At 49.0% G+C, this 21,628-nt stretch overlaps 1 protein-coding gene across 2 annotated transcripts; it reads right to left on the minus strand.

Annotated features, from left to right (window-relative positions):
• Nucleotides 1–14,422: 14,422 nt before the first annotated feature.
• FOXA1 (forkhead box A1) lies at nucleotides 14,423–19,904 on the minus strand. 2 transcript variants are annotated; one of them, XM_027880713.1, is made up of 2 exons: nucleotides 19,814–19,904; nucleotides 14,423–17,020 (listed from the first exon to the last, which is right to left on the minus strand). In XM_027880713.1, the coding sequence occupies exon 2, from the start codon at nucleotides 16,991–16,993 to the stop codon at nucleotides 15,758–15,760; it is 1,236 nt and encodes a 411-aa protein (XP_027736514.1). In that variant the 5' UTR covers nucleotides 16,994–17,020; nucleotides 19,814–19,904; the 3' UTR covers nucleotides 14,423–15,757. The 2 variants fall into 2 exon arrangements, with proteins under 2 accessions (XP_027736514.1, XP_027736513.1); XM_027880712.1 differs by having other exon boundaries at nucleotides 19,484–19,883.
• Between the last annotated feature and the right edge of the window lie 1,724 nt (nucleotides 19,905–21,628).

Consider the following 21,628-nt stretch of genomic DNA (forward strand, 5'->3'; position numbering starts at 1 on the left):
TCTAATGGGATCAAGGCCACAGATTTCCCCTTTGATTTTCAAGAGCTCTTGTCATACCAAAGAAAAAACAGCTCAAAATGTATGCCACCTTTGCCTGTGCACTTTGGGGAGCTCTTATAACAGCAGAGACCACATTTCTGCTTTCAGATTTTGGAAGGATGCTGAAATCTTTTGCACTTTCTTACAGTGCCATAGAACACTGGCTCTAAAGCAGAAAAGTAATGACAGATTGAAGAACAGATCCTATGAAGCTTGCTTTGTGAAAAAGCTGATACAACTTCAGTTTTCCTTTTTACTTCCCCACCCCACAAAAGCAGGTCTAAGAGTAGCTAGCTGGAAGCCTTGCTGCATTTTCCTGTAGTTACAGCACCAGCTTTGTAGATTTAATAGCAAAATTCGTATTCTATTTCCTTCTGTTATATACTTGCACAGATTAGATTTTAATATACCTTTTTTACAAAGGTAATGGTAATGATTTCTAAGCCACACAAATTCAGAAGTGTGTCATTTTAGTAAAAATTACTTGAATTCTATGCATTATTTCCATGATCTCTTTTCCCACTCCTGTATATCAGTATTTTTTCTGCATACACTCTGTGTCATGCATGTGGTCTGCTTTTCCTATGTAACTATTTCTTGACAGCAGGATCAATCCTGCTCCTGCCAGGTGCTGAAACTGCTGAACTCGCTTTGGCTGAATAAAAGCTGTGGGTGCGACACCCGCAGCTCTTGGCTCCCCTCTGTGGAATGCTACATTTGTATTAACATGTATCTTTCTTTGTGATTTCTTTTTTTTTTTAACTGAAAATGATGCCCTTTAAAACCTCTTCCTGGAGAGAGAGAGCGAGAGTGTGAGGTTGAGAGAGAAAAAAAAAAAAATACACTCCCCTTGGAATTTAACCTTAATTTGAACCAAGATCAGTGAAAGAAAAGAACTTTCGTGCATTGTTCACCAGCTCCACCCAGCCAGCCCCTTATCTAACCTGAGTCTCTATTGCCTATAGCTTTGTAACTTTTGCAGTAGTGCACTCCACATGCTCTTACATGCTTTGAAACCAACCTGGAGACACTGTGACATTATAATACCAAGAAATACCTAGTAATTCCATCCTGCAAATCCTTAGACTGCACAGTGCAGTAGCAGGGACTTTCCTTCCACAGATTTATGAAGGGCCTAGTGTGCATGGCAAATAAATAGCTGTGGCTATTTCTGACCCTTGGCAAAGGGGACAGCAGCTTCTGAAACCTCTGCGTCAGCCTCTCCCTACACCCCAAACCAGGGCATATTTCAGCATAAGTAACTCTTCGTTTTAACCTGATTCCTTGGACTTTTATTTCCTGTTAGAGGGAAGCAACCAACCCTTGATTTGCATGACGTCAGCTCAGGGTCAAAATTCAACCTTAAACACACATAAAAAACAGCAAGCTTCCTTGTTTGCTGTTCAGAGGCAGACTTCCACTGTATGTCTCCTGTTGTCTGCACTGGAAGAGAACAGCCAGTAGATTGCTTTCCTATTACTTTTTACGCCCTAGAAAGGGAGACAGCTGCTCCAGGTGTGGTCCACCTATATGCTGTCCCCAAGCCCCTATCAACCATCTGCTCCCTGCAGTCATCTCTTTTTCCCATCATCACTCAGTTTCTCCTGACTTGTGACCACGTGGTCCACCTTCCCCCACTAACTGTCTGCTTTATATCCTTTCTTTCATGTCCTCAATCTTTCTTACAAGTCCTCATTGCTTGTTATTCCCATCCCTGCTTCTCTCATGCTCTACAGTCACAGGCCATCTCCCTCGTTCTCCAGGGTCTTGTGTGAGCCTGACTTCCTCATATTCATGGCCCTTTTTGCTTTGTGCAGCCTCCCTTCACTTGCTTGCAGATGTGGCAGACACCTGTCAGAGGGCCACGTGTGGTGCCACCCCTGCTAGCAAAATAAGTGTCCATCATCTGGGGAGCAAACTCCTTAAAACTAAAGGCAAGAATCAGGCATTCACGATGAATGCTTGAAAAAAAGACCAAATATTGTGAGGCTTAGAAGGAAAGACAGGGTACTATTAAATGCACAAGTGGCTTGCCACGTAACCTCCCTTCTTTTATCGACTGCCGGCTGCTTTCCTTTTAAAGAGGTGTTTTGCAAAATGCCTTTTGTTTTTGTTCTAGATAACGTAGTAATAAAACCCTTCAAGGAAATACTGCATATGGCATTGTTATTGCAATCCTCTAGTGTTTGAAGGACCCTTTGGAAAGAGTGTGCAGTGAGAGACAGGAGGGAGGAAGCAGGAAAAATCAAAATTAGAAATATCAAGAAGACACAGTCAACCATGAATCATTTCTTTCGGTTGAACCTGAAGCAAGATCAGATTTCATATCCACCCTCGATGGGTCTGGCATTTTCACACACACTGCAAACACGTTGGCATGGAGGTGGCTTGATTTCATAGTTATCACAGGGGCCATTGGCATATTTTTAAGGCCGACTTTAGGTTAGGGGGGCTGGGGGAGGCCTTCCATTTTACAAAAAAAATACCAAAAAAACCACACACACACACACACACACACAAAAAAAAAAAAAAAAAAAAAAAAAAAAAAAAAAAAAAAAAAAAACCACCCAACACCAACACACAGATTCTTCCAGGCAGGTAAGCAGTTTTAGTAGATACCCACCCGCTAGGGAACTGCAGCCCCGGTGCCCCGACGCTGTCTGGAAGCGCAAGTGACCCCACGGGGGAGTGGCGGCCGCTGCAGCCCTGCGGGGACGGCGGCTCCGCGCCCCGAGGGCCGCCGCCCCAGCTCGCTCCGGGTCTCGGCTGGCAGCGGGAACAGGAGCAGGAGGAGGAAGAGGAAATCCCCCGACGTGCGGACGCGCTCCGACCGCTGCCTGCCCTGCGAGGACTCCCCGGGTGGGCGCTGCCTGCGGCGCCGGGCCGGAGCTGGCTCAGCAGCCGTGTCCGGTGGGGCGGGGGGCACTCAGCCCCTGCTTGTAGGAGCTGGGCGGGTGTTTGCCTGTGGCTTTCCACACAGTTACGGGCGGACAACTCCGTGCAATCCCCAACGCTGTGCAGCGGGCGAGCTGGAGGGGAGCGGCCTCGCCGTGTCGGGTGAGGCTCCTCGGTCCGCCCGCTCGCCTTGCCCGCAGTCCCGGCCGCAGCCCCCGCGCTACGGGGCCGATAATCCCCGGCTCATCGGGAGTCCGCACACCTGGGACTGTGCGTGGCCGCAGGGGGCGGACCGGGAAATCCCCGCGCGCTGCTGCGGCAAACGTCTTTCGTCCGCCGCCCCAGCTTTAATTCCTCCTCTGAGCATTTCGAGGCGCCCCTGTGTTTAGAAAGCCAAGTTTCTAATTAAAACAGTGTTGTATTGGAAAAACTTTTTTCTTTCATTTTCTCCTTCCCATCCCCCCCTCCATCTTTAATTTTCTAAATGTCCCGCTCCCTCATACTGGCTAAGACTGTCGCATGTGCCAAACCGCAAAGCCTATAGAGCACAGGTCCTTGCAGCTGAGGAGAGCTCCAGGTTGTGTCTTCGGTAAAGAGCTCTGTGTCTTCGTGTGTCTGTATACTGACTATTTTCATAGGGGTTTAGCCGTGGTTTCCAGCTCAGTATTGAAAGGCGTTATTGATACTTGCAGGGAAAATTGAGAAAAACTTTTTTTTCCTTTTTTTTTTCTTTTTTTTTTAATGTTTTCTCTTAATTTTTTTTCCTTACTGAGGTTACTGGCAGAGGAACAGTGCTGTCGTATTTCATAACCTCATCCACATGTGCAATGTATTTGTTGCAGTCCAGATGATCTGACTGTTAAGAATTATTCAATCCAAAACATATATATTTTGATCATTTGCTCTTAGATTGTCCTGTCACCAACTATTCATCTGATTAAGTACAGTCACCTTCCTCCTTCTGAAAATAAAAATTTGGAAAGGAGTGACTCCTTTCCATGAACGTCTTTTCTGACTAATGCATACCATAGCTTTTATTCTATTTCAGCATTTTGAGAATGAAGACAATATATACAATTAGAACACACTTATTACTTAGAAAGCATATTAATACATATTAAAATCTTACATGTTACCAGAAATTTGAAGGAATCAGCAAACCTTTAAGCCAGTACAGTAGATTGAAATATTCTGACTTCCAGATGAATATGTATTTGCCAAGAAGTTGAGAAGTACTCTACGAATAACCCTGTTACCAGATAATATGTGGAAGACACTGTATCATTCCTTTATTTTTAGTTAAAGAGACATATTTTCATAGGATCAAGAGGAGTCTGGAAACATAATTTTTCCAATCTTTAAAAACTTAAACTGCTGCTTAGAAATATTGAGTGTCCCTTGCTGTTGCATCCTGTAAAATGCTGTGTGCCTCTTAGAGGCACTTAGAATAGCTGGTATTTAATTAGGTCTTATTTACTTATTACATTCCAGTAACCCATAGATTATAACATGCTCTGTAACAGTGCAAAACAACAGTCCCTGTTAACGACTTGATAACCAAAGGTTGGAAGTACCTCTAAAGGTCTCTTGCTTCTGCCACTAAAGTGTTTCCAGACTTCATTTGACCTGAGCACGGCAGAAGTCCATGCAGTTGTCTCCTCGTGGGCCTGCATTAAGCAGCTGACCTCTCAGTGCAGCCCCCCTCTTGGGAAGCTTTGAGTCCAGTTGCCTGTGTGTGTTTGTGCTTGTATGTATTTGTGTGCTTCTGTGTGAGACTTTGTCCCAGTGGGGAAGAAACTCATCAGTAGGTCGATCTCTCCCAGATACTAGAAGCAAACCCACTAGAAGGAAACCCACTAATCTATGCTGCTGATAGTGGAAGAGAAAAAACTATCCGCAGCCCAGAGTCCTCCCAGCCATCCTTCAACATCCTTAAACACCTCTTTCCTTTCTTACTGGCATTAGGAGAGTGATCTCAGAAGGCTTTGTTCTTAAAGATTGTATCAAGGAAAGAAGAACCATTTGGAGATTGCATTCATTCAGCAGAGCATTGCTATATATCTCTTGGTTGTCTCACCTGTCCATACCGTATCTTGAGTGGGTTTGACCTAGTGGCTTGCATTTATATGGGCACATGAAAGATTTTTGCATGAACTTGTATGTCCTTCATTAGTATCTATTTGATTTTTGAGGAGATCATGGTCTGAGCAAGTCATTCCCACCTTTCCTGTTGTCAAAGGGCCCTAACAACCTAGAAAGGCAAAGGGATAAGCAGGGACACCTAAGGGTAAAGGAGCCAAGCTAGGGTTGCCTACAGCTCTCTCCATGATACCCCACACCCGAAGGTGGTGGTGGGAGTCCACAGGATGCATATACCCCCTCAAGCCCCCCAGCTCCATTTCACCTGTCAATGATGATGTCTAGGCCAGTTTTGTGACAGGCAGAAGCAGGTGGGTTGAAGCTCGGGATCCATTTGTTGCTGGGTTCATTTTCAAAGATGAAAATGCTCTGAGTGGCTTTGCTCACTGTGTGATTATTGCCTCTGCTGAAACAGCCAAGGAAACTCAGGTGTGTGTCCCCCAGCCACCCACCACCCCACAGAGGTGAGGGCCAAGGGTTGGGCCACCATGATGTTCTGCCAGTGCCCAGCCACTGGAAAAGAAATAGGGTCTTTGTCCTAAATCTATCTGTTTTTTACAATTTCTGCCTGAATTTGGGATATGCTGGTGATTGTGGGGAAGGGGGTGGGGGTGGGGGATCATTTGTCATTCCAAATGAAAGTGATACTTTAAAGTCCAATAACATTTGTACCAGTCTCTCTGGAAATACAGAACGCTAAAAATTAGATCTACAGAGCTGCCTTCGACCTCTACCTGTTAAAAAAAAAAAAAAAAATCTGTTTAATTTGGTGAATCTCTTGTGTTTATTTTTACTTAGTACTGCATAGCATTACATACAACTTTTGGCTCTAGAAGGGATGAAGGACAGGAAACCCTGGAGAGATTTAAACCAGAAAGAAATGAAAGTTAACTACTGTCTGACTGGTCCAGTGAGATGGAGATGGTGCTGCATCCTCCTTTTTACTAGAAAGAAATCTGGCATGAAAGCAGGATCTTTGTTGCCTAGGAATTAAGTTGTTGCTGCTGCTTATTCCTTACCTGAACTCCTAATCCTCTGTTTGTGCTATGACACAAAACAAATCATTTCTCATAGTCCAAAGGACTGCCCTGTAACAATTAAAGTCCATTGTGTAAAAGTATAAATCGCACATTGATCGTTAAGGTAAGCTGACTTGTAAAGAGTAATTCTTGGACATGAACTATGTGGTCATTTAATGTACACTTTGGAGAAGTCATTATGCATGGGGACGTAAATTACGAACAGTAAAATGCTTAGTTAGCCAGTTAACATATGTGCTTGGTCTAAATAGATCCCAGCAGAAACATCGTGAGGTCTGGTCCTCCTTCTGCGGAAGGCACAAGTATTTTGATACTGCTTTCTCTGGGAACACCTTATTCTAGATTTCTTAAAGTTTCTTAAACAAAGAAGAAGTACTCTACCCCCAAATAAAAATAAACCCCTATGGCACTTTACAAAGTGGGAAATATCCTGAAATCCTTGAACCTCGAACTCTGCTGAGGTCCGTGTAATCTCAGTCACACTCATTAGGAAAAGAAAAAAGAAAAAATCTACCCCCTGCCCAGGGAGTGTTTAAAAGGATGAGTGTGGATCCACTGAAATGAGTCCTGTCAAGGTCAGCTTTGTCTTGTAAGAGGAAAGGTGACAGGGTCAGCATTATTGCACATGATGAAACCCCCACAGGGGCTGGAAGAGGTCATCACTCTCCTCCTGTCTTTCCCTTCAGCCAATGTGTCCCTTGTTGGGGCAAACCTCCCAATGAAGGTGATGAGATTTCTTGTTGCCAGAGAGAAACCCTCAGCTGGACAGTTCCAGGTTCCCCATTTAGGATGTGGTGGGAGAACTCCTGTTTCCCAGAGCACAGTTTGACTTTTGGGAAGTGGAATGTTCTCCTTACCCCCCAGAGCAGACAGAAAGTTCCGTGGTGATGGATGCACATTGTTGGGCCCCTTCTGTGTGATTGCCAATGCCTAGAGGGCATTGCCTCGGAAAAGCATCTCTGGGGGTCCTGATGTCTCCCCCTTCTGCATCTGTGTAAGGTCTTATGGGGCACCTGCAGAGGGCACTGGGGATTTGGAAACACGAGTGGGTTCTGTGGTGGGATAGTTATCTATGTGCTGTTGCATAGAGACCTGTCAGAGACGGAGGTTTGCACCTCTAGCCCATCCCGCCGCCGTTCCTCGTGCCCACTGACACGGGTGTAATGCGCCCGTGCAGGGCCCCATAGTCGCCCGTCATAGGTGCAATACCTCTAGCCTCTCATTGCTATATTTTGCTTGGCTTTGAAAATTAGCCCGTTTGGATAACACCCGATAGAAAACATTTATGCTGGAAGCCAAACAGGCAAATATTTTAATCTCTCATATTAACACAGCGGTTTTCCAATCGGTTGATTTTTGTGCTATATTATTTATTTATTTGTGTATGTGTTATTCATTCATTCGCTCCATTCGTTCATTCATTCATTCATTCATTCATTCACTCTCTCCGTCATTCATTCATTCCTCCGTCTCTTGCCCTCCATCGCCGAGCCTGCAGTAACCCGGGCTGTGCCCACGGCCCCCGCAGGAGGTAGCCCTCGGCTTGTTGCGTGCCCGGTGTCGGGGTGTGATGATGCTGGGAGACACCACACCGACCCCTAATAGGACAGACTTCTGGATGTCCCTGCGGTCCCTGGAGGGGGTGGGGGGGGCACCGTGTGAGAGGACTGTTTGCCTGCTTGGCTGCTCTGTGCTTGCGGCTGCTCCCACCGCCGCTGAGTCTCCGCAAGCAAGTGCGAGCAGTGACAGACTGCAAGCCCTGCGCTGCACCCGGGCAAAGTCCGAGACAGCGGCCCCCAACTGCGGCTTAGCTGACACAGGGGGGCTGCCGGGGTGCTCCGCGGCAGGTAGCGGAGCGGGGCCGTCCGGGGAGGAAAACGGCAAGAACCTCTAAGCCCACCGGTGCCGGCTAGGCCGGCGGAGGGGGAGTGCGCAGTCAGACCACCAACATGCCTGGATCCGTACAATCCGCCACTTAATACACTTCTGCAATTTAAACTTCTGGGGACCCCCTCCTTCCAAGCCGATTTTCGATATAGGTGTTTTCTCATTACACTCCTCCCCCCCCCTTCCTTTGAAATGCCCCCCTCCCACCCTCCCGCTCCTTTTCTTCTGAGCCCCTCTCTCTAATTCTAGATGAGTATTACTTTGCTCTTTTCGTTGGCCAAGCACAATTGTGTTATTGGAGATAATGAATTCAATCCCCATCAAAGAGTATTAGGAGCGCCTTGGCCCTGTAGTGCCTTTTTTCAAACCGGGAATGAAAGGCAGAGAGAAAATTCTCTGGGTAGCCTCTGCGCTGGCAGCTTTTGAAGTGAAGGGAGGCGGGCATTGTTGTTCACATTTTTGTCCATACGGCTGAAGAAAGATCGGCGGCTTTTGATGAGAAGATGAGAACCGCCTCGTAAGTTGAGCAACAAGTTAGATGGCGAAGTCTTCCCGCTGCCTACTGCCTGTGGATAACATATGTCCTGCATTAATAGGGGCTCAAGGGAACAATTCCCCGGGGGGTGGGGTAGGGAGAGCTCTGCTCTGCACCGGACAGCAGGTCTTTTTTTCCCCTGTCCTCTGACAGCGATGTCCCAACTGGAGTGTTTTTAACGGAGAGCCAAGGAGACACTCCCTGTCTCTTGGTTTGCTCGTGAGTCCACGGGACCAAGCGACGGGCACCGGCCTAGGGCTCTCACGAGGGGAGACAGGGGAACCCCGGTGCGGGTATGGGAATGTGAGGGGTCACCTCCTCTCGCCATTTGGTTCTTCCAGGGCTCCTTCTGTCCATGGCATGATATTAGGTCTGCTACTGTGTGTTTAAAGGAGAGGTCATCCCCTCTTTCTAAACAGGAGTCTTTCTCTATTACTGGATTGGGGTTTTTTTTTCCCGATTGAATGTGGGATAGGAATTTTTGTTGCGCTTTTTTTTTTGTTTATTTGTTTGGTTTTTGTTTCCTTTCTATTTCATATAAGTTAATGGCATACCTGAAGTTTTAAAGTACTTCTTTAGATAAAGCAACCAAGCAAGGAAAAACGAGAAGAGGAAAAAGGTCTGTTGTTCACATCAGATAACCTTAGAACTAGAAAACTTGTTGCATACATTTGAATAAGTTCAGACATGCTCTTATTCCAATCTCCTGTCCCGGAGTTCAAAGATTCCCCGCCCCCCGGGCTTTATTATGCTAAAGAGGTCATTACTTAGAGTCACTATGGAGAGATTCGAGTTTGCAGAATGAGGCCCACCTCCTAGTTACCAGCATGTTTACATTTTCTGTCTGTCATAAACGGAGGAAATGTGTGTTAGCAACCCGCCGGGCAGGCTCGGGGAATAGAAGGAATAAAGGGGGAAACACATTTCAGCTACTGCGCAGTAGATGGCAAATGTTGATGATTTATTAGGGAGCACTCTGGGGTATCGGGTGCAAAGGAGGTGTTTGCTATAGACATGGTTGCTGCGAGAGGGCCGGATCCCGCTCGCGGGGCGGGTGGCCCTTTGCCTCGGTGCCCGGGCTGACTCGGAGCGAGGTGAGAATCCGCTGCGGCCGGCAGGGCCCCGGGAGCGCGTCTGCACCTCTGTGCCCTGATAGCCTGATGAGGTTGGAATCACCCAGGTCTCACTCTCAGAGGCTTGTGGCAGCTCCCGGACCTCCCGCGAAACGGGTGCCAGCCCCGGGGGCATAAGGCACCTCCGCCTAACTTGTCGTGGCCAAGGGGCCACCCGTCCGTGAAAGGGATGCCCCCGCTCCAGATGATGGCGGTGGCTTTTCCCCCGGCGGACTCGGCACTCTTTTATTGCCAAGCGGTGTGTGAATGGACCGATTTGGAAAAAAAAAAATGCGGCCACCCGAAGCACGTCCACCTGAGGACCCCTGCCCTCTACCCCCGCCCCCCTCCCCCTCTATTTCCTCCAGGGACCCAGTGAGGCAAAGGATGGGGGTCCTAAACCCAGAGCTGGGCTGGACCACAGGAGAGTAACGCTGTCCGCTGGAGAAGGCTCGGGCTACCAGGGCCGGGCGGGACACCCGGATGGGTAGAGAGGGCAGTGGCACCCGCACCCCGCGCCCACGGGGACCTGGTCCCACCCGCTCTCGAGTAGCCTCCGCGCCACTTCGGAGTTTCTCCTGCTGCAGGGGGACCTCCGTGGCGCGGGCAGGCCAGCGGGGACACGGCAGCGCTCAAGTTCAGAGCATGTTCTGCCTACTGGTTGGAATAATAGTAGTAGTAGTAATCATCATCATCATCATCATCATCATCTGCCTGGCTGTAGTTCAGCCTTGGGATGACGAACAGGTGTATGAACATTTAATGGGAAAAATAAGATTATCAACAGTACAACAGTAATAACAAAACAAGGACGAACTTCCCCTATAGTAACCCGGCTGGGCAAAACCCATTCAAAGCAATGCTCTCGCAGCAGAGCCACCATTCTGGGAAATGACCTTTTCGATTAATTCAACTAAATGTAGGAGTTTTGGGATGGGGGAAGAGATTGAAATTTTTTCCCCTCGTAGAGACAAATGGATTCTGCAATGAGCCTACATATGCTTTAAATTCTAATGGCTGGAGACAAAGGTGAGCGCCGGCAGTTTGATCTGTCCAAAGTTCAAAGATCTGAAATCTCAATGAGTTTCTGTTTGAGGTGAAGGGGAGAAACAAACACCATGGCACGGTTTGGGCCAGAAATTTGTGCGGTTTGCAAGTGAAATGCGAGGTTATTTACACTAATCTATCCTTAACTACTACTTTGTCACCATGGGCAGAATAATTATTAGAAAATAACCAGAGAGAACAAAGGCAGGTTTTTTTCTTATCGCCTCCCGTTTTCCACTCTTCTCTTCCCCTAGTTATTTTCTCCGGCTAAAAAACACCTTTCGACACTGCAAATCACAGAAAATGTGCAAACTGGTTTTTGAGGGTGTTTTTTGTTTGTTTTGTTTTGTTATGTTTTATTTTGTTGTTTTTTTTTTTTTTTTAATTATTACTCTGCCTTTGCTAGTAGCTCAGAAGACTGGGTTTGCATTAAGAGAAAAAAAAAAAAAAAGCGACATTTTGTAATACCGCCCTTGACATGTAAATAATCAAACTAATTGCATTTTGATTTTAGCTATTAACCGTTCTCCTACATTTCCTAGAACACTGTTGCAGCGTGGGAGTTTTGCAAGGACTTACTTGTACATTATGTACTCCGGTCACTCTTCGCACTATTGTGGTGTGATTTTCGCCTGGTCATTGTGTATTATGAATATTTTCACTCGTCTCCTCTGGAAACAAATACATATTAATTACATCTGTGTTAATATATACAATACATATATCTATACATCTCCCGAGAGAACTTTATACCTCGTATTTGTATGATGATAATTCGCTTTTTCACAAATGTATCACGAAAATGCACGGGCAAATTGTTTATTTATTTATTTATGAAGGGTCTGTTTTAAAAATGTTCTTTTCAGAGTGATTAAACACATATGCTTATACAGAGATGCCAAGATTCCGTTTTATCATAACAGAAAAGAAACGATACAAGGTGTATCGCAATCAAGCTTTTTATCTATAATATCGCTAAAAATTAAAACCGAGTCAATGGCTAGTTGGTATTACATCCAGAAAATTCATTTATTTCGGGTTTATGCTGATGGGTCAATTTCAATACCTACTCAACACATTTCAAAACAATTTTTGAAGCTATGCCGATGTCTAAAGAGTTTTCTCGTGCAGCTTTTTACAATTTACTTATATTTCATGGACAGTTATAAGCTCCAAATTGTCCTGCAATTTTTTTTCCTCATCTTTCAGTCCCGAAAATTTCAAATTAATTCTTTCCAAATAATGTACATCCTCCAACTATTTGCCAATGTGGACCATGTCGATGTGTAGTGCTGTCCACTCGCACTCAGGAAACAACCCAGGAATTACTTATGATTTCATTTCTCCCCCTTGACTTGGACGGTTGAAATTGCTTTTATTCCATCGACTCTTCCCTTCTGCGGAGGGGAGGTGTTGCTCGCAGGTGTTCCGAGGAGGTGCCACGGGCGAGGGCCCCGTCCTGCCCCTCTTGCTAGAGGACGTAAGACTTTCAGACCCTGTGGCAGAGGAGGCTCCGCCGCACCAGGGGATCCACCGCTTCCCCTCGTCCTCGGCTGCCGGGGCTGCCCGTGCCCAGCGCCGCGGAGACGCGGTCGTACCCGCCTCGCAGTCTCGAGGGCCCCGGTCGGCGCGCCCAGCATCCCCTCTCACCCCAGGTCCGGAGCCCCCCTCACCGCCCAAACTCCGCGTAAATCATTACAGGGATCTCCCGCCGCCCTGATTTACCCCCCGCTTGTATTTAATGACGCTAAATGAGCCGTTTTCTCTCTCTCGCACTTGTCCGATCGGAGATAATTGCCGAGCAGGAAAAGGCGAAGTTCCCCTATAAATTGCGTTGGCGGCCGGAGTCTGAAACCTGCAGCCTGGCGGGCCCCCGCTTTGCCTCTGTCCCGGACGCGGGGCTGAGATACCACCTCCGACACGGGCAGAAGCCCCGCACTCGCCAGCTTCTTCCCTCCTGGGACGGGGCGATCGGTCCGGCTGAAAGGAGATGCTCGTAAGCTCTTGTGCACATTGCGGGGCGGGGAGATACACCCTCTTCCTATGTAGCAGACTTTTGGTTTATTTTTACACTGTGGCTGATGGCTTCTTGAGCACATGATTAAAGCAGCAGCAGAGCAGCTAGGAGCGGAAACAGGGGACTTTTCTCCCCACTGTTGATTTCCAAGTCTTAAACTGATCACAGAAAACTGCGTGCTTTGCGCCGGGGAGCCTCGTTTTTAACATGAGTCCTGCCTTGTCAGTGGCTCATTGCCCACCGCAGACACCATTTACCTACGAGAAGCAGGGGGAGAAATACAGCCTTGACGGCAAGTGGAGAAAGGACACGCGCTGCATCCGTGACAGGCTCCTCTCCTTATCTATGAGAGGTTCGGAGCTGAGTCGGTCCGCTTAAACGCTTTTATTACCCACGCCCCGAATATTTCCATTACACACGGTCTGTGCTCCTCAGCTGATATGTGAAACTTGCTGCCTTATCTCTGTCGGTCGATTGATATTTTCCGTGTACAAACCCAAGGCATTAAATCAATGTCTCCACTCTGCAAGGGCATATTCTCTATAGACTACTCTGTGGGAGACAAGTGAAGTCCTGCTGAAAGCGGGCTTCACCCTGTCTCGATTCTCACGAAGCTCCTTTTGGCAGAAGAAGTGGGACTTCAAATAGGATCTGCCTGCCCAGACTTGGTGCCGAGCAGCCCCGAGCTGCCTCTGGCTGCGGGGGGTCTGTTGGTGTTTGCCAGTTCGGAGTATTCAGATGCGAAGGGGCCACACAGCCAGGTCATGGGGTAACCGGCCGAACTCGGTGTCGCGGGCACAACCCCCGCCCGCTGCAGGGCCCGCATGCGGCAACCGGGTGGGACCTGCGGTAAATGCCCGCCCGACCAAGCGCACCCGCACAGCACAGAGCGGGAGCCAGCTCCGTGTAGCCGTGGGCGCCTTGAGCGCATCACCGCTGATTCGGCCGCCCTTGCAAAGCAGAGAGGTTCTCACAACACTTTTTTTTTTCCTCCCGTTTTTCGCTGGATGGTAGTGCTGGAGGAATGTTATGAGATTTCTGGGACGCTGATTTGAGTTTTCTAAATCGACACTTAAATTTGGTTTGTCGCCGCTGTCCCTAAGCCGTCTGGGGGCAATTATGTGATAATTACGAGAATTATAGTTGTTTTATCTGGTGCTCGTGCACGAACAGGGCTCGGCACAGCGAAATCAGTTCACGTTTAAACTACCCTCCCCGACAAAGACTCTTGCTGGAAACCAGCAGCGCGGCTGCTGGTATGGTTCCGAGGAGTCGTTCCGACCGAGGACTAGAAAGCAGGAGCTGGGCCTTTCCAGCGCCCCGGAGCGACATGGAGCCACTTTAGGGATGCTCCCCGTGGGCGTCGTCCCGTCCGACGGGGAAACAACGGGTCTGGCTGCCGCCGCCCCGGCCGCAGAAAACCCAGGAAGTTATATCGCCTGGAGTCGTTTTTTTTCTGCCGTTCCTCAGCCTACCCGAGCACCGTGAATTAAGAGGGAAAAAAAAAAAAAAAAAGGGGGACACCACTACACTCACAGCCTCACAGGCCGGTAGCATCGCAGCATTTCCCCTGCCTTCGCTCTGCACAAGCCTGGCCGTACAAATCCTCCCTCTTCACATCCACACTTTAGAACTACATTTTGATTTTCTCGCACAAGGCTCTGTCCTCCATAACCCACCCCAGAAATTTTGAAAGAAAATAGTAGAATTATTTAATTGATAACGTTTGATTTATTTGAAGTCCTTAACTGCAAGTGATCAAAAACATACTTCACGCATTAAATTCTCAGTTATCTTTTTAAATCAAAATATTTTTTCAATTACAATCACATTTATAAAATTAACAAAATTTCTTAAATTGAAGTGTAATTCTCTTTTTTTTTACTGTCATTTAAAGCAATTTCCAGCTGTAAAGAAAGAAAACAATATAAACCATGCAATAAATTAAGAACATTGAGACAGCGAACAGGAATAATAATAAAACCCGTCTGGCTATGCTAACACCGTGTAAAACTGTGGAAAGTGCAATAACACTGGATGAAACAAGCTAATGATGGCGATAATTAAACGGCCACAAAAAAATTATTAAACAAGTTGGAAAAAGGAGGAGAGACAGAGCTGTCCTCTTTTCCTTGCATCGGTGTAGTAGTCACCGTTTTCTGGGGGAGGGGGAAAATAACCTGGTTATACATACACAGTTCTAGCTGGTACACAATGAAGACACTTAAATTAAATAAGTATGTCATCCACATGTTGATGAGAGCTCCTGATGAACGAGAATCTTCAGTAACAGATGGGAAGGAAAAAAATTCCAACTGTCTGTGACCTCTTGCAACTTTGTATTATATTCCAATACAGGTAACACTTGGATAAAAATAAGGGTCGCATCCTGCACTCCAAAGCTCCAGTTGGTCCCCTCAGGAGTGCAGGATCTGGCCCGCAGCATCTGGGTGTATGCGGGTTGTACTAGCCGAAGGTTTATTTTGCAAGTATCAAAAGGGTGATCTGAGAAAGTAAATAGTCCTCTTGTTGCTTAGAGATTCTCTTAGTGTTTTGCTACTTCACAGCAGTATTGTCCTTCAAAGCCTTTTTAATTAAAAAAAAAAAGTCTTAAATGTCTACTCGCTTCTTCATCTCCGTATTGTTAAAGTATTGCCACATACCTGTAAACTTACATGAGATTATAGAGCACATAAGGGAGAGAGACGAGGGGCCAGAAAGCACAAACAAGTAGTTTACAAGCTGAACTTTTTTTTTTCTTCTTTTTAATAACACCCTGCATAGGTTGGGGGTGGGGAAGTGGTGTCTCTGGGGAAAGGGGCTGGGCAGCAGGGGCCAGAGGAGATATGTACAAGCGGGACAGGGGCGGCTTTGCAGGAGGTCGTGGTGGATCATAACAACACACAATGCGTTGCGAGACAATTAAAAAGTAACAGTCCTTTGCACGCAACGTGCGGAAACACCTTGGTTTGTCTCAGGGAAAGTGGGGAGAGAAGCCAGGCTGGGGAGAGGGGTCTCGCCTCCGGCGGCGGCGGGGGGTGCAGAGCTACGAGGTGTTTAGCACTGGTCTGGAATACACACCTTGGTAGTAGGAGGGCTCTAGGGCCGAGGGCTCGATGCTGCTCCGGCCCGCCATGGAGGCACTGCCCAGGGGCAGCCCACTGGGGATGCTGGCCCCATAGGAGGAATATTGCAGCGCCTGCTCATAGGCTTTGAAGTCCAGCTTGTGCTGCTGCTCCGAGGAGGACATTAGGTTGTTGATGGAAAAGGGGTGGTTGAAGGAATAGTGGGGATCACCCTTGAGGTGGAGCTGGGGTTCGTGTGCTAAGGAGTGAGGGGGGTGCGGGACGGAGGCCAAGGTGGGGACGGAGCTGATGGTGGAAGAGGCGGCCGAGGCCGAGGTCTTTAGCTCTGCGCTTGATCCACTGTGGTCCATAGACTGGGGGCTGGTGGACGGGTTGGAGCTGGAGAGGGAGGTGGCGGTGTCCAGCTGTGCGGGTTTGTTGTGACCTCTGTGCAGGGGGGAGTTGGAGCTTGAGCTGGACGCCCCAGCCTGATCTTTCCTGCCCTCCTGAGGGGCTTTGCTGTTTGCCGGCTTCTCACACTTGAAGCGCTTTTGCCGACGGAGGTAACAACCATTTTCAAACATATTGCCGGAGTCAGGGTGCAGGGTCCAGTAGGAGCCCTTGCCAGGCTTGTCAGGAGAGCGGGCCACCTTGACGAAACAGTCATTGAAAGACAGCGAGTGGCGGATGCTGTTCTGCCAGCGCTGCTGGTTTTGCCGGTAATAGGGGAAAAGGTCCATGATCCACTGGTAGATCTCACTCAGCGTCAGCATCTTGCTGGGCGCTTGCTGGATGGCCATGGTGATGAGGGAGATGTAGGAGTAGGGTGGTTTGGCATGAGGGTAGCTCCGCTTGAAGGTTTTAGCATCCCTTGTCCTGCCGAGGTTGGACTGGGTGTAGGCCATGGGACTCATGCAGGGGTTCATGCCGCCATAGGGGCTCAGCCCGTTCATGGGGGCCGGCTGTGCAGACATGGCGTTGATGCCGCCGGGGCTCAGTGCCGTGCCCATGGCGGCCACACTGGCCGGCATGCCGTTCACCGGCCCTGCCGAGCCCGCTGGCATGCCCGTCACGGCGCCGGGACTCAGCCCAGCCCCTAGCCCAGTGTTGGCGTAGGACATGTTGAAGGAGCTGGAGGTCATATTGCCGCTCGTCGTCATGGTATTCATGGTCATGTAGGTGTTCATGGTGTTCATGGAACCCAGCCCCGAGTTCATGTTGCTTACGGGAACCGAGGAATAGGCCTAGGGCAGCAAGACAAAGAGAGGGAGTTAGGGGGGAGAGAGGTGTGGCAGGATCCGTTGGAGCCGGATCCACCCGCCCGGCCCAGCCAGCCGAGCAAACGTCCTGCCGCGGGAATGCGGGCCGCTCCCCCGACACCCGGGAAAGCGCTTCCCCAAAGCCTCATGGAAAGGCCGCTGTCGCCTTGAAAAGGTCTAATTCATATTGATACGTGTTTATAAATAGACATGGAGCGGGGGTGCTCGGTCCGGACACACTCCCTGTTTATCGGCGTGCCGCGGCTTGCGCGGGCTGCACCAGGATCAGCGAGGGGCACGGACCGATGGTCTTCCCGGAACCGCTCCGCACACTCGCGGGGACGGGCTGCGGGCTCAGTCTGCCCCGGGAGGAGGTGTTCTTCTCCCAGAGAATTCCTGCATTTTGCTGGGTTTGTGTTCTGTCTCGCTAGCTAAATACTTAAAATCATCAGAGTATGGAAATTGACAGGCGCACATTGTTTGCGCCAAGGAGAAAGACTGCTGGCGTTTTCTGAGAAAAATCTCTCACGTCTCTCCCTTCCTACACTGATTTAAATTCATAGTCTAAGAAATATACAAGATGCAATTATATCTTGTCGCAAATTACCAACAGAAAATCCCACCAAAATCAAACAGCTTGTGTAGGCGCATTTTATCTCTCTGAAAAGCTTCTCCCTTGCCTGCATTTTCTATCAAAACAGTATTTAAATAAAGTTTAAAAAAACCCGAAACAAACAAACAAACATACACATAAACTTTCCCAAAGTCCAAAATCCCTAACTTTTCCTGGCTGAGATTTTCTACAATTGCAAGACATGGGAAAACGGTATCACCCTTTTATATAAAACAACTCCTAAAAAAGGTAGAACCGAAGAGCCTAAATTTGTACTGTCCACTGTGGCATCCAGTTTAACAGGAGAGAGAAAGATGCTCCCAGTTTACCTCTAACTACAGCTAATATGACTGAGAAAATGAGGTTTAAGTGACGGTTAAATGTATAAAATTAATTTCTGATCCCCACAAATTACATGAGCTTATAAATGCGCTTTTAATTTAGAAAATCGCATTAATCATTTCAAATGGTAGAACGCTGCTAGGTTTTCCACCCTGCATCCATATAGTGATTCCAATTAAATAGAAAAGGAAGAGAAAAGATTGAAGTTGAAAAAAAATAGCAAAAGCGAAGATCGCTTAACTTTGTGTTTGTGGATAACGAATATGGCGAGGATAAATGAGTCTGGAAACGGCTCATAATTAGGATGACCCTTATCTGCCCTTAACCGACTTTTCTTTATTAAAGAGGATGCCAGCTGGGTGACACGTATCTGCCTGTGTCCGCGTGGCCCTATGGGCGCGTGTGCCAGCTCCGGGTGCGGGACAAGACGTGGGGATTGTGGAGCCGTGTGTCCGGGTATGCTGATGCAATGCCCGGGTGCGCACACCCAGGTGCCTGCCTCGCTGCTGCACTTCCTCAAAACAGCTCCTTCCCGGGCGGGTATCCGTGGTGCTGCTGACCGTGCTGCCAGGCGCTGGCTTCTCCCGGGACCCCCGTTGCAGAGCCGCGGCAGCACAGTGCGGACCTCAGGCCCCGCAGGGCCGAGGCATGCCGGCGGAAGGCTCCGGGCGCTGCCGTGGCCCTCTCCTCCTCCGCAGCTGTGGGCGCTTGGGCCAGTTCTCCTCCTCCTTGTGCACGGCGCTGCCAAACAGGCACGGGGCCGGAAGCGCCTCGGGGGTGCCGCGGGCCGGGTCCGTGTGCGGGGAGTTGAGTTAGGGTGCGGGCCCCCGGGTCCGGGTGCGGGCCCCCTCCCGGCCCTGCTCCCGGCCCGGCTCCCGGCAGCGCCGCCAGCCGGCCCGCGGCAGCAGCGCGCGCCGCAGGCAGCCCGTCCACAAAGTACGGACAAACGGCTGGTTTTCCCCCTCCTTTCCTTTCCCCCGGCTTTAACAGGTGAGGGCCCGGTGGCGGCGAGAAGTGAGGCCGGCTGTCCCGCTGAGGAGCTCGGGGAAGGGGTTGCCCCCTCGCGGGACGCGCTGGCGATCGTCTCCCTTGCACCCTGCCATCTGCCGGGAAGGAGTCGGGGGCCGGCGGCGCGGCGAGTCCTCTGCCCCAAACCAGGAGTTTACGGGGCGCTTTTGTGCCCGCCGCAAGCGGAGATTACGCCTTTTAGATGAGATCAGGGCTGTCCCCAGCCCCCTGGCCCTCCCAGAGGGCTTGCAGCCACCCCGGGTCTCCTCCAGATGCCTCCAGGGCTCCTGGAAGCAGTGTTTTCCTTGGGGAAGCCTGGCCAGTTTCGGCGCCAGAGGGAGGGGGAAGCACGTTCGCCCTGGCAGGATCTGGACTGCAAACCGATTCCTCCGATTGCTGCCCCCCAGACTCCTAGCCCCCCCCTTCAGGCCCCCCTTCCCCCTGCAGAGGGGCAGCTGCGAAGCCAGACCGTGGGATTTACTCACCTCCTGAGTGTCGGCGTAGTAGCTGTTCCAGTCGCTGGTTTCATGCCCTTCCATTTTCACAGTCCCTAACATTATGGAGCTAACCTGCCCGGTGCAACCATCCAGCCCTCTTGCAAGCGAAAGACGGGCAGCAGGAAAAGAGCCCGAAAGCCCGACCTAGCAGGAAGCCAGCTCTCAGGAGGGGCGGGGGGTGCTGAATTCTCCTCTATAATCAGCCAAAAAGGAGGCAGGGAGCGGTGTGGGGCGAGACAGTTGAGAAAGTGAGGAAGTGCCGGCTGGGATGTGAGTGGAGTTGAGCTGATGTGGATCTTACGTCGCAGAAGTACCCACCTCCTCCTCCTCCTCTCCCCATTTGTCCGCCGCACAAAGGCGTTCGCACCTACAAAGCCGGAGATGCACCTGCAAACAAGGCAGTCCCCCTCGCCTGCAACTCCCCCCAGGGCAGCACTTTATTTGCAAAGCGGCGTAATTGGTTCAAGCTTGTGGGGAAAGAAGGAGAGACAGAGGTGGGAGAGGGGGAGAGAATGGGGGGTGGGGGGGGCGGGACGGGACGGGTGACGGACGGACACGACCACCCTTTCAGGTGGACGGGACAAATGCTAGGAGGGATCGGAGGAAATGAAATGAGGTAGATAAGGGAAGGGCATCTCCCTCTATTTGAAGAGAACGCAAAAGGCCATCCAGCCTTAAAGCTCTGAGATTAGGGGCAATAGTTACTAAAGTCCGGTAGATGCTCCTTTAATTCTGTGTCTGGGATGTGCTCCAAAGTCTCGAGTCTTGCAGTCCACAGGCCTTCCCCCTGCTCCCATTCCTCACATCAAAGTTGGTTACCGCGCAGGTACCCCCAGGCCCGATCGCGGCACCTCACGTTCCCATAGTCCTAGGGGCTCTCCCCAAAACCCTCCGACACCCCCACCGCCCGCGCCCCAGCCTGAACTAGACCTTCAACCAGGGGTGCTGTCCTATGTAGATGGTGATAATGATATTGCTTTTCTGATGCCTTAGGTTTAGAAACCATGTGAGTCACTGCGCTGAGACAATACTACAGGCACCCAATAAATACGGACAGTGGCTTGAATGCGGATCCACTGATATTAACCTCCACTTGGCAAACATCAGGTGAGTCACTAGAACCATTTTATATCTTTACTGTGGAAAGCCTCCAGCCCAGAAGGCTCATTTGGAAGCCTTCTCTGATGACAGACAGGAGCAGCAATAATAAGTAGCGGGTATCTCATTACCAACTTCTTGCTTATTGACCTGATTTCTCACAACGAACAGGGGAGGAGGAACCTGCACAGGCTGGTAAAAGGCAAAAAAACACCGATAAAACAAATTGACATTGGTCAAAGCTTTTTATTATTATGGAGGGAATCTCTCAGTCTTTGCAGATGGATCAAACATTTTCTGTCCTGTCCGGCTCTTCGAGCCTATGTAAACACCACAGACTTTTCTTGGGTTTCTCTATGTATCCCTTGTGAGTTTGTTTCTACCTAGCTACTAGAACTTTTATCGCCTGAGAGTGAAAAACATAAACCAAAAACACAAACCTAAAAAACCACAACCACCAACCAGCAACCCAACAACATTCCCCCCCCCCCCCCCCCCCAACCCAAACAAGTTTCCTGACAATGGGAATTTGAAGGGCAAATAAAGCTTCTTGGGATTTTGGAAAAGGCTTGCGTGTCATTCGCACAAAGTATAATACACACCTCGGTCTGAATTTTGGCCTGACATGTTTATCGTTCAGCACGACCACAGTTGTTTCCACAGTGATTTGTTCTCGAGTGATCTGTGGAAATGTCACCCTCACAAACACGATTTTAAATTTTCTTATACAGAGACCCAGGATTCAAATGACAAGATACAGCATATCTCTGCCTCTAAAAATATATTTACCTTGTCCTCTAAAAGCATTTTCTGTCACCCCTTTCTTTGTTCTTTCCCTCCTCGTCTTTTTTTTTTCTTTTTTTTTTTTTTTTTTTTTTTTTTTTTTTTTTTTTTTTTTTTTTTTTTTTCTTTTTTTTTTTTCATCTCCCTTATCTGGCAACAGAATTAAATCCTCGAAATAAACACAACTCTGGAATCAGCAGAGGAGAAAAATGGATGAAAATGTGTCTTGAAGGAAATAAAATATATAAAACC

Source organism: Empidonax traillii, unplaced genomic scaffold (genome assembly GCF_003031625.1).
Source record: "Empidonax traillii isolate 1590-97213 ecotype Southwest subspecies unplaced genomic scaffold, ASM303162v1 scaffold74:size2480735, whole genome shotgun sequence".
NCBI classification, from domain to species: Eukaryota; Metazoa; Chordata; class Aves; order Passeriformes; family Tyrannidae; genus Empidonax; species Empidonax traillii.

Excerpts from the sequence above, each read along its gene's own strand:
- FOXA1 (XM_027880712.1), bottom strand. The coding sequence starts at position 19,555 with ATGTTAGGGACTGTGAAAATGGAAGGGCATGAAACCAGCGACTGGAAC. Across the intron at positions 17,021-19,483 it reads ACTACGCCGACACTCAGGAG|GCCTATTCCTCGGTTCCCGT; the intron begins GTGAGTAAATCC and ends TTGCTGCCCTAG.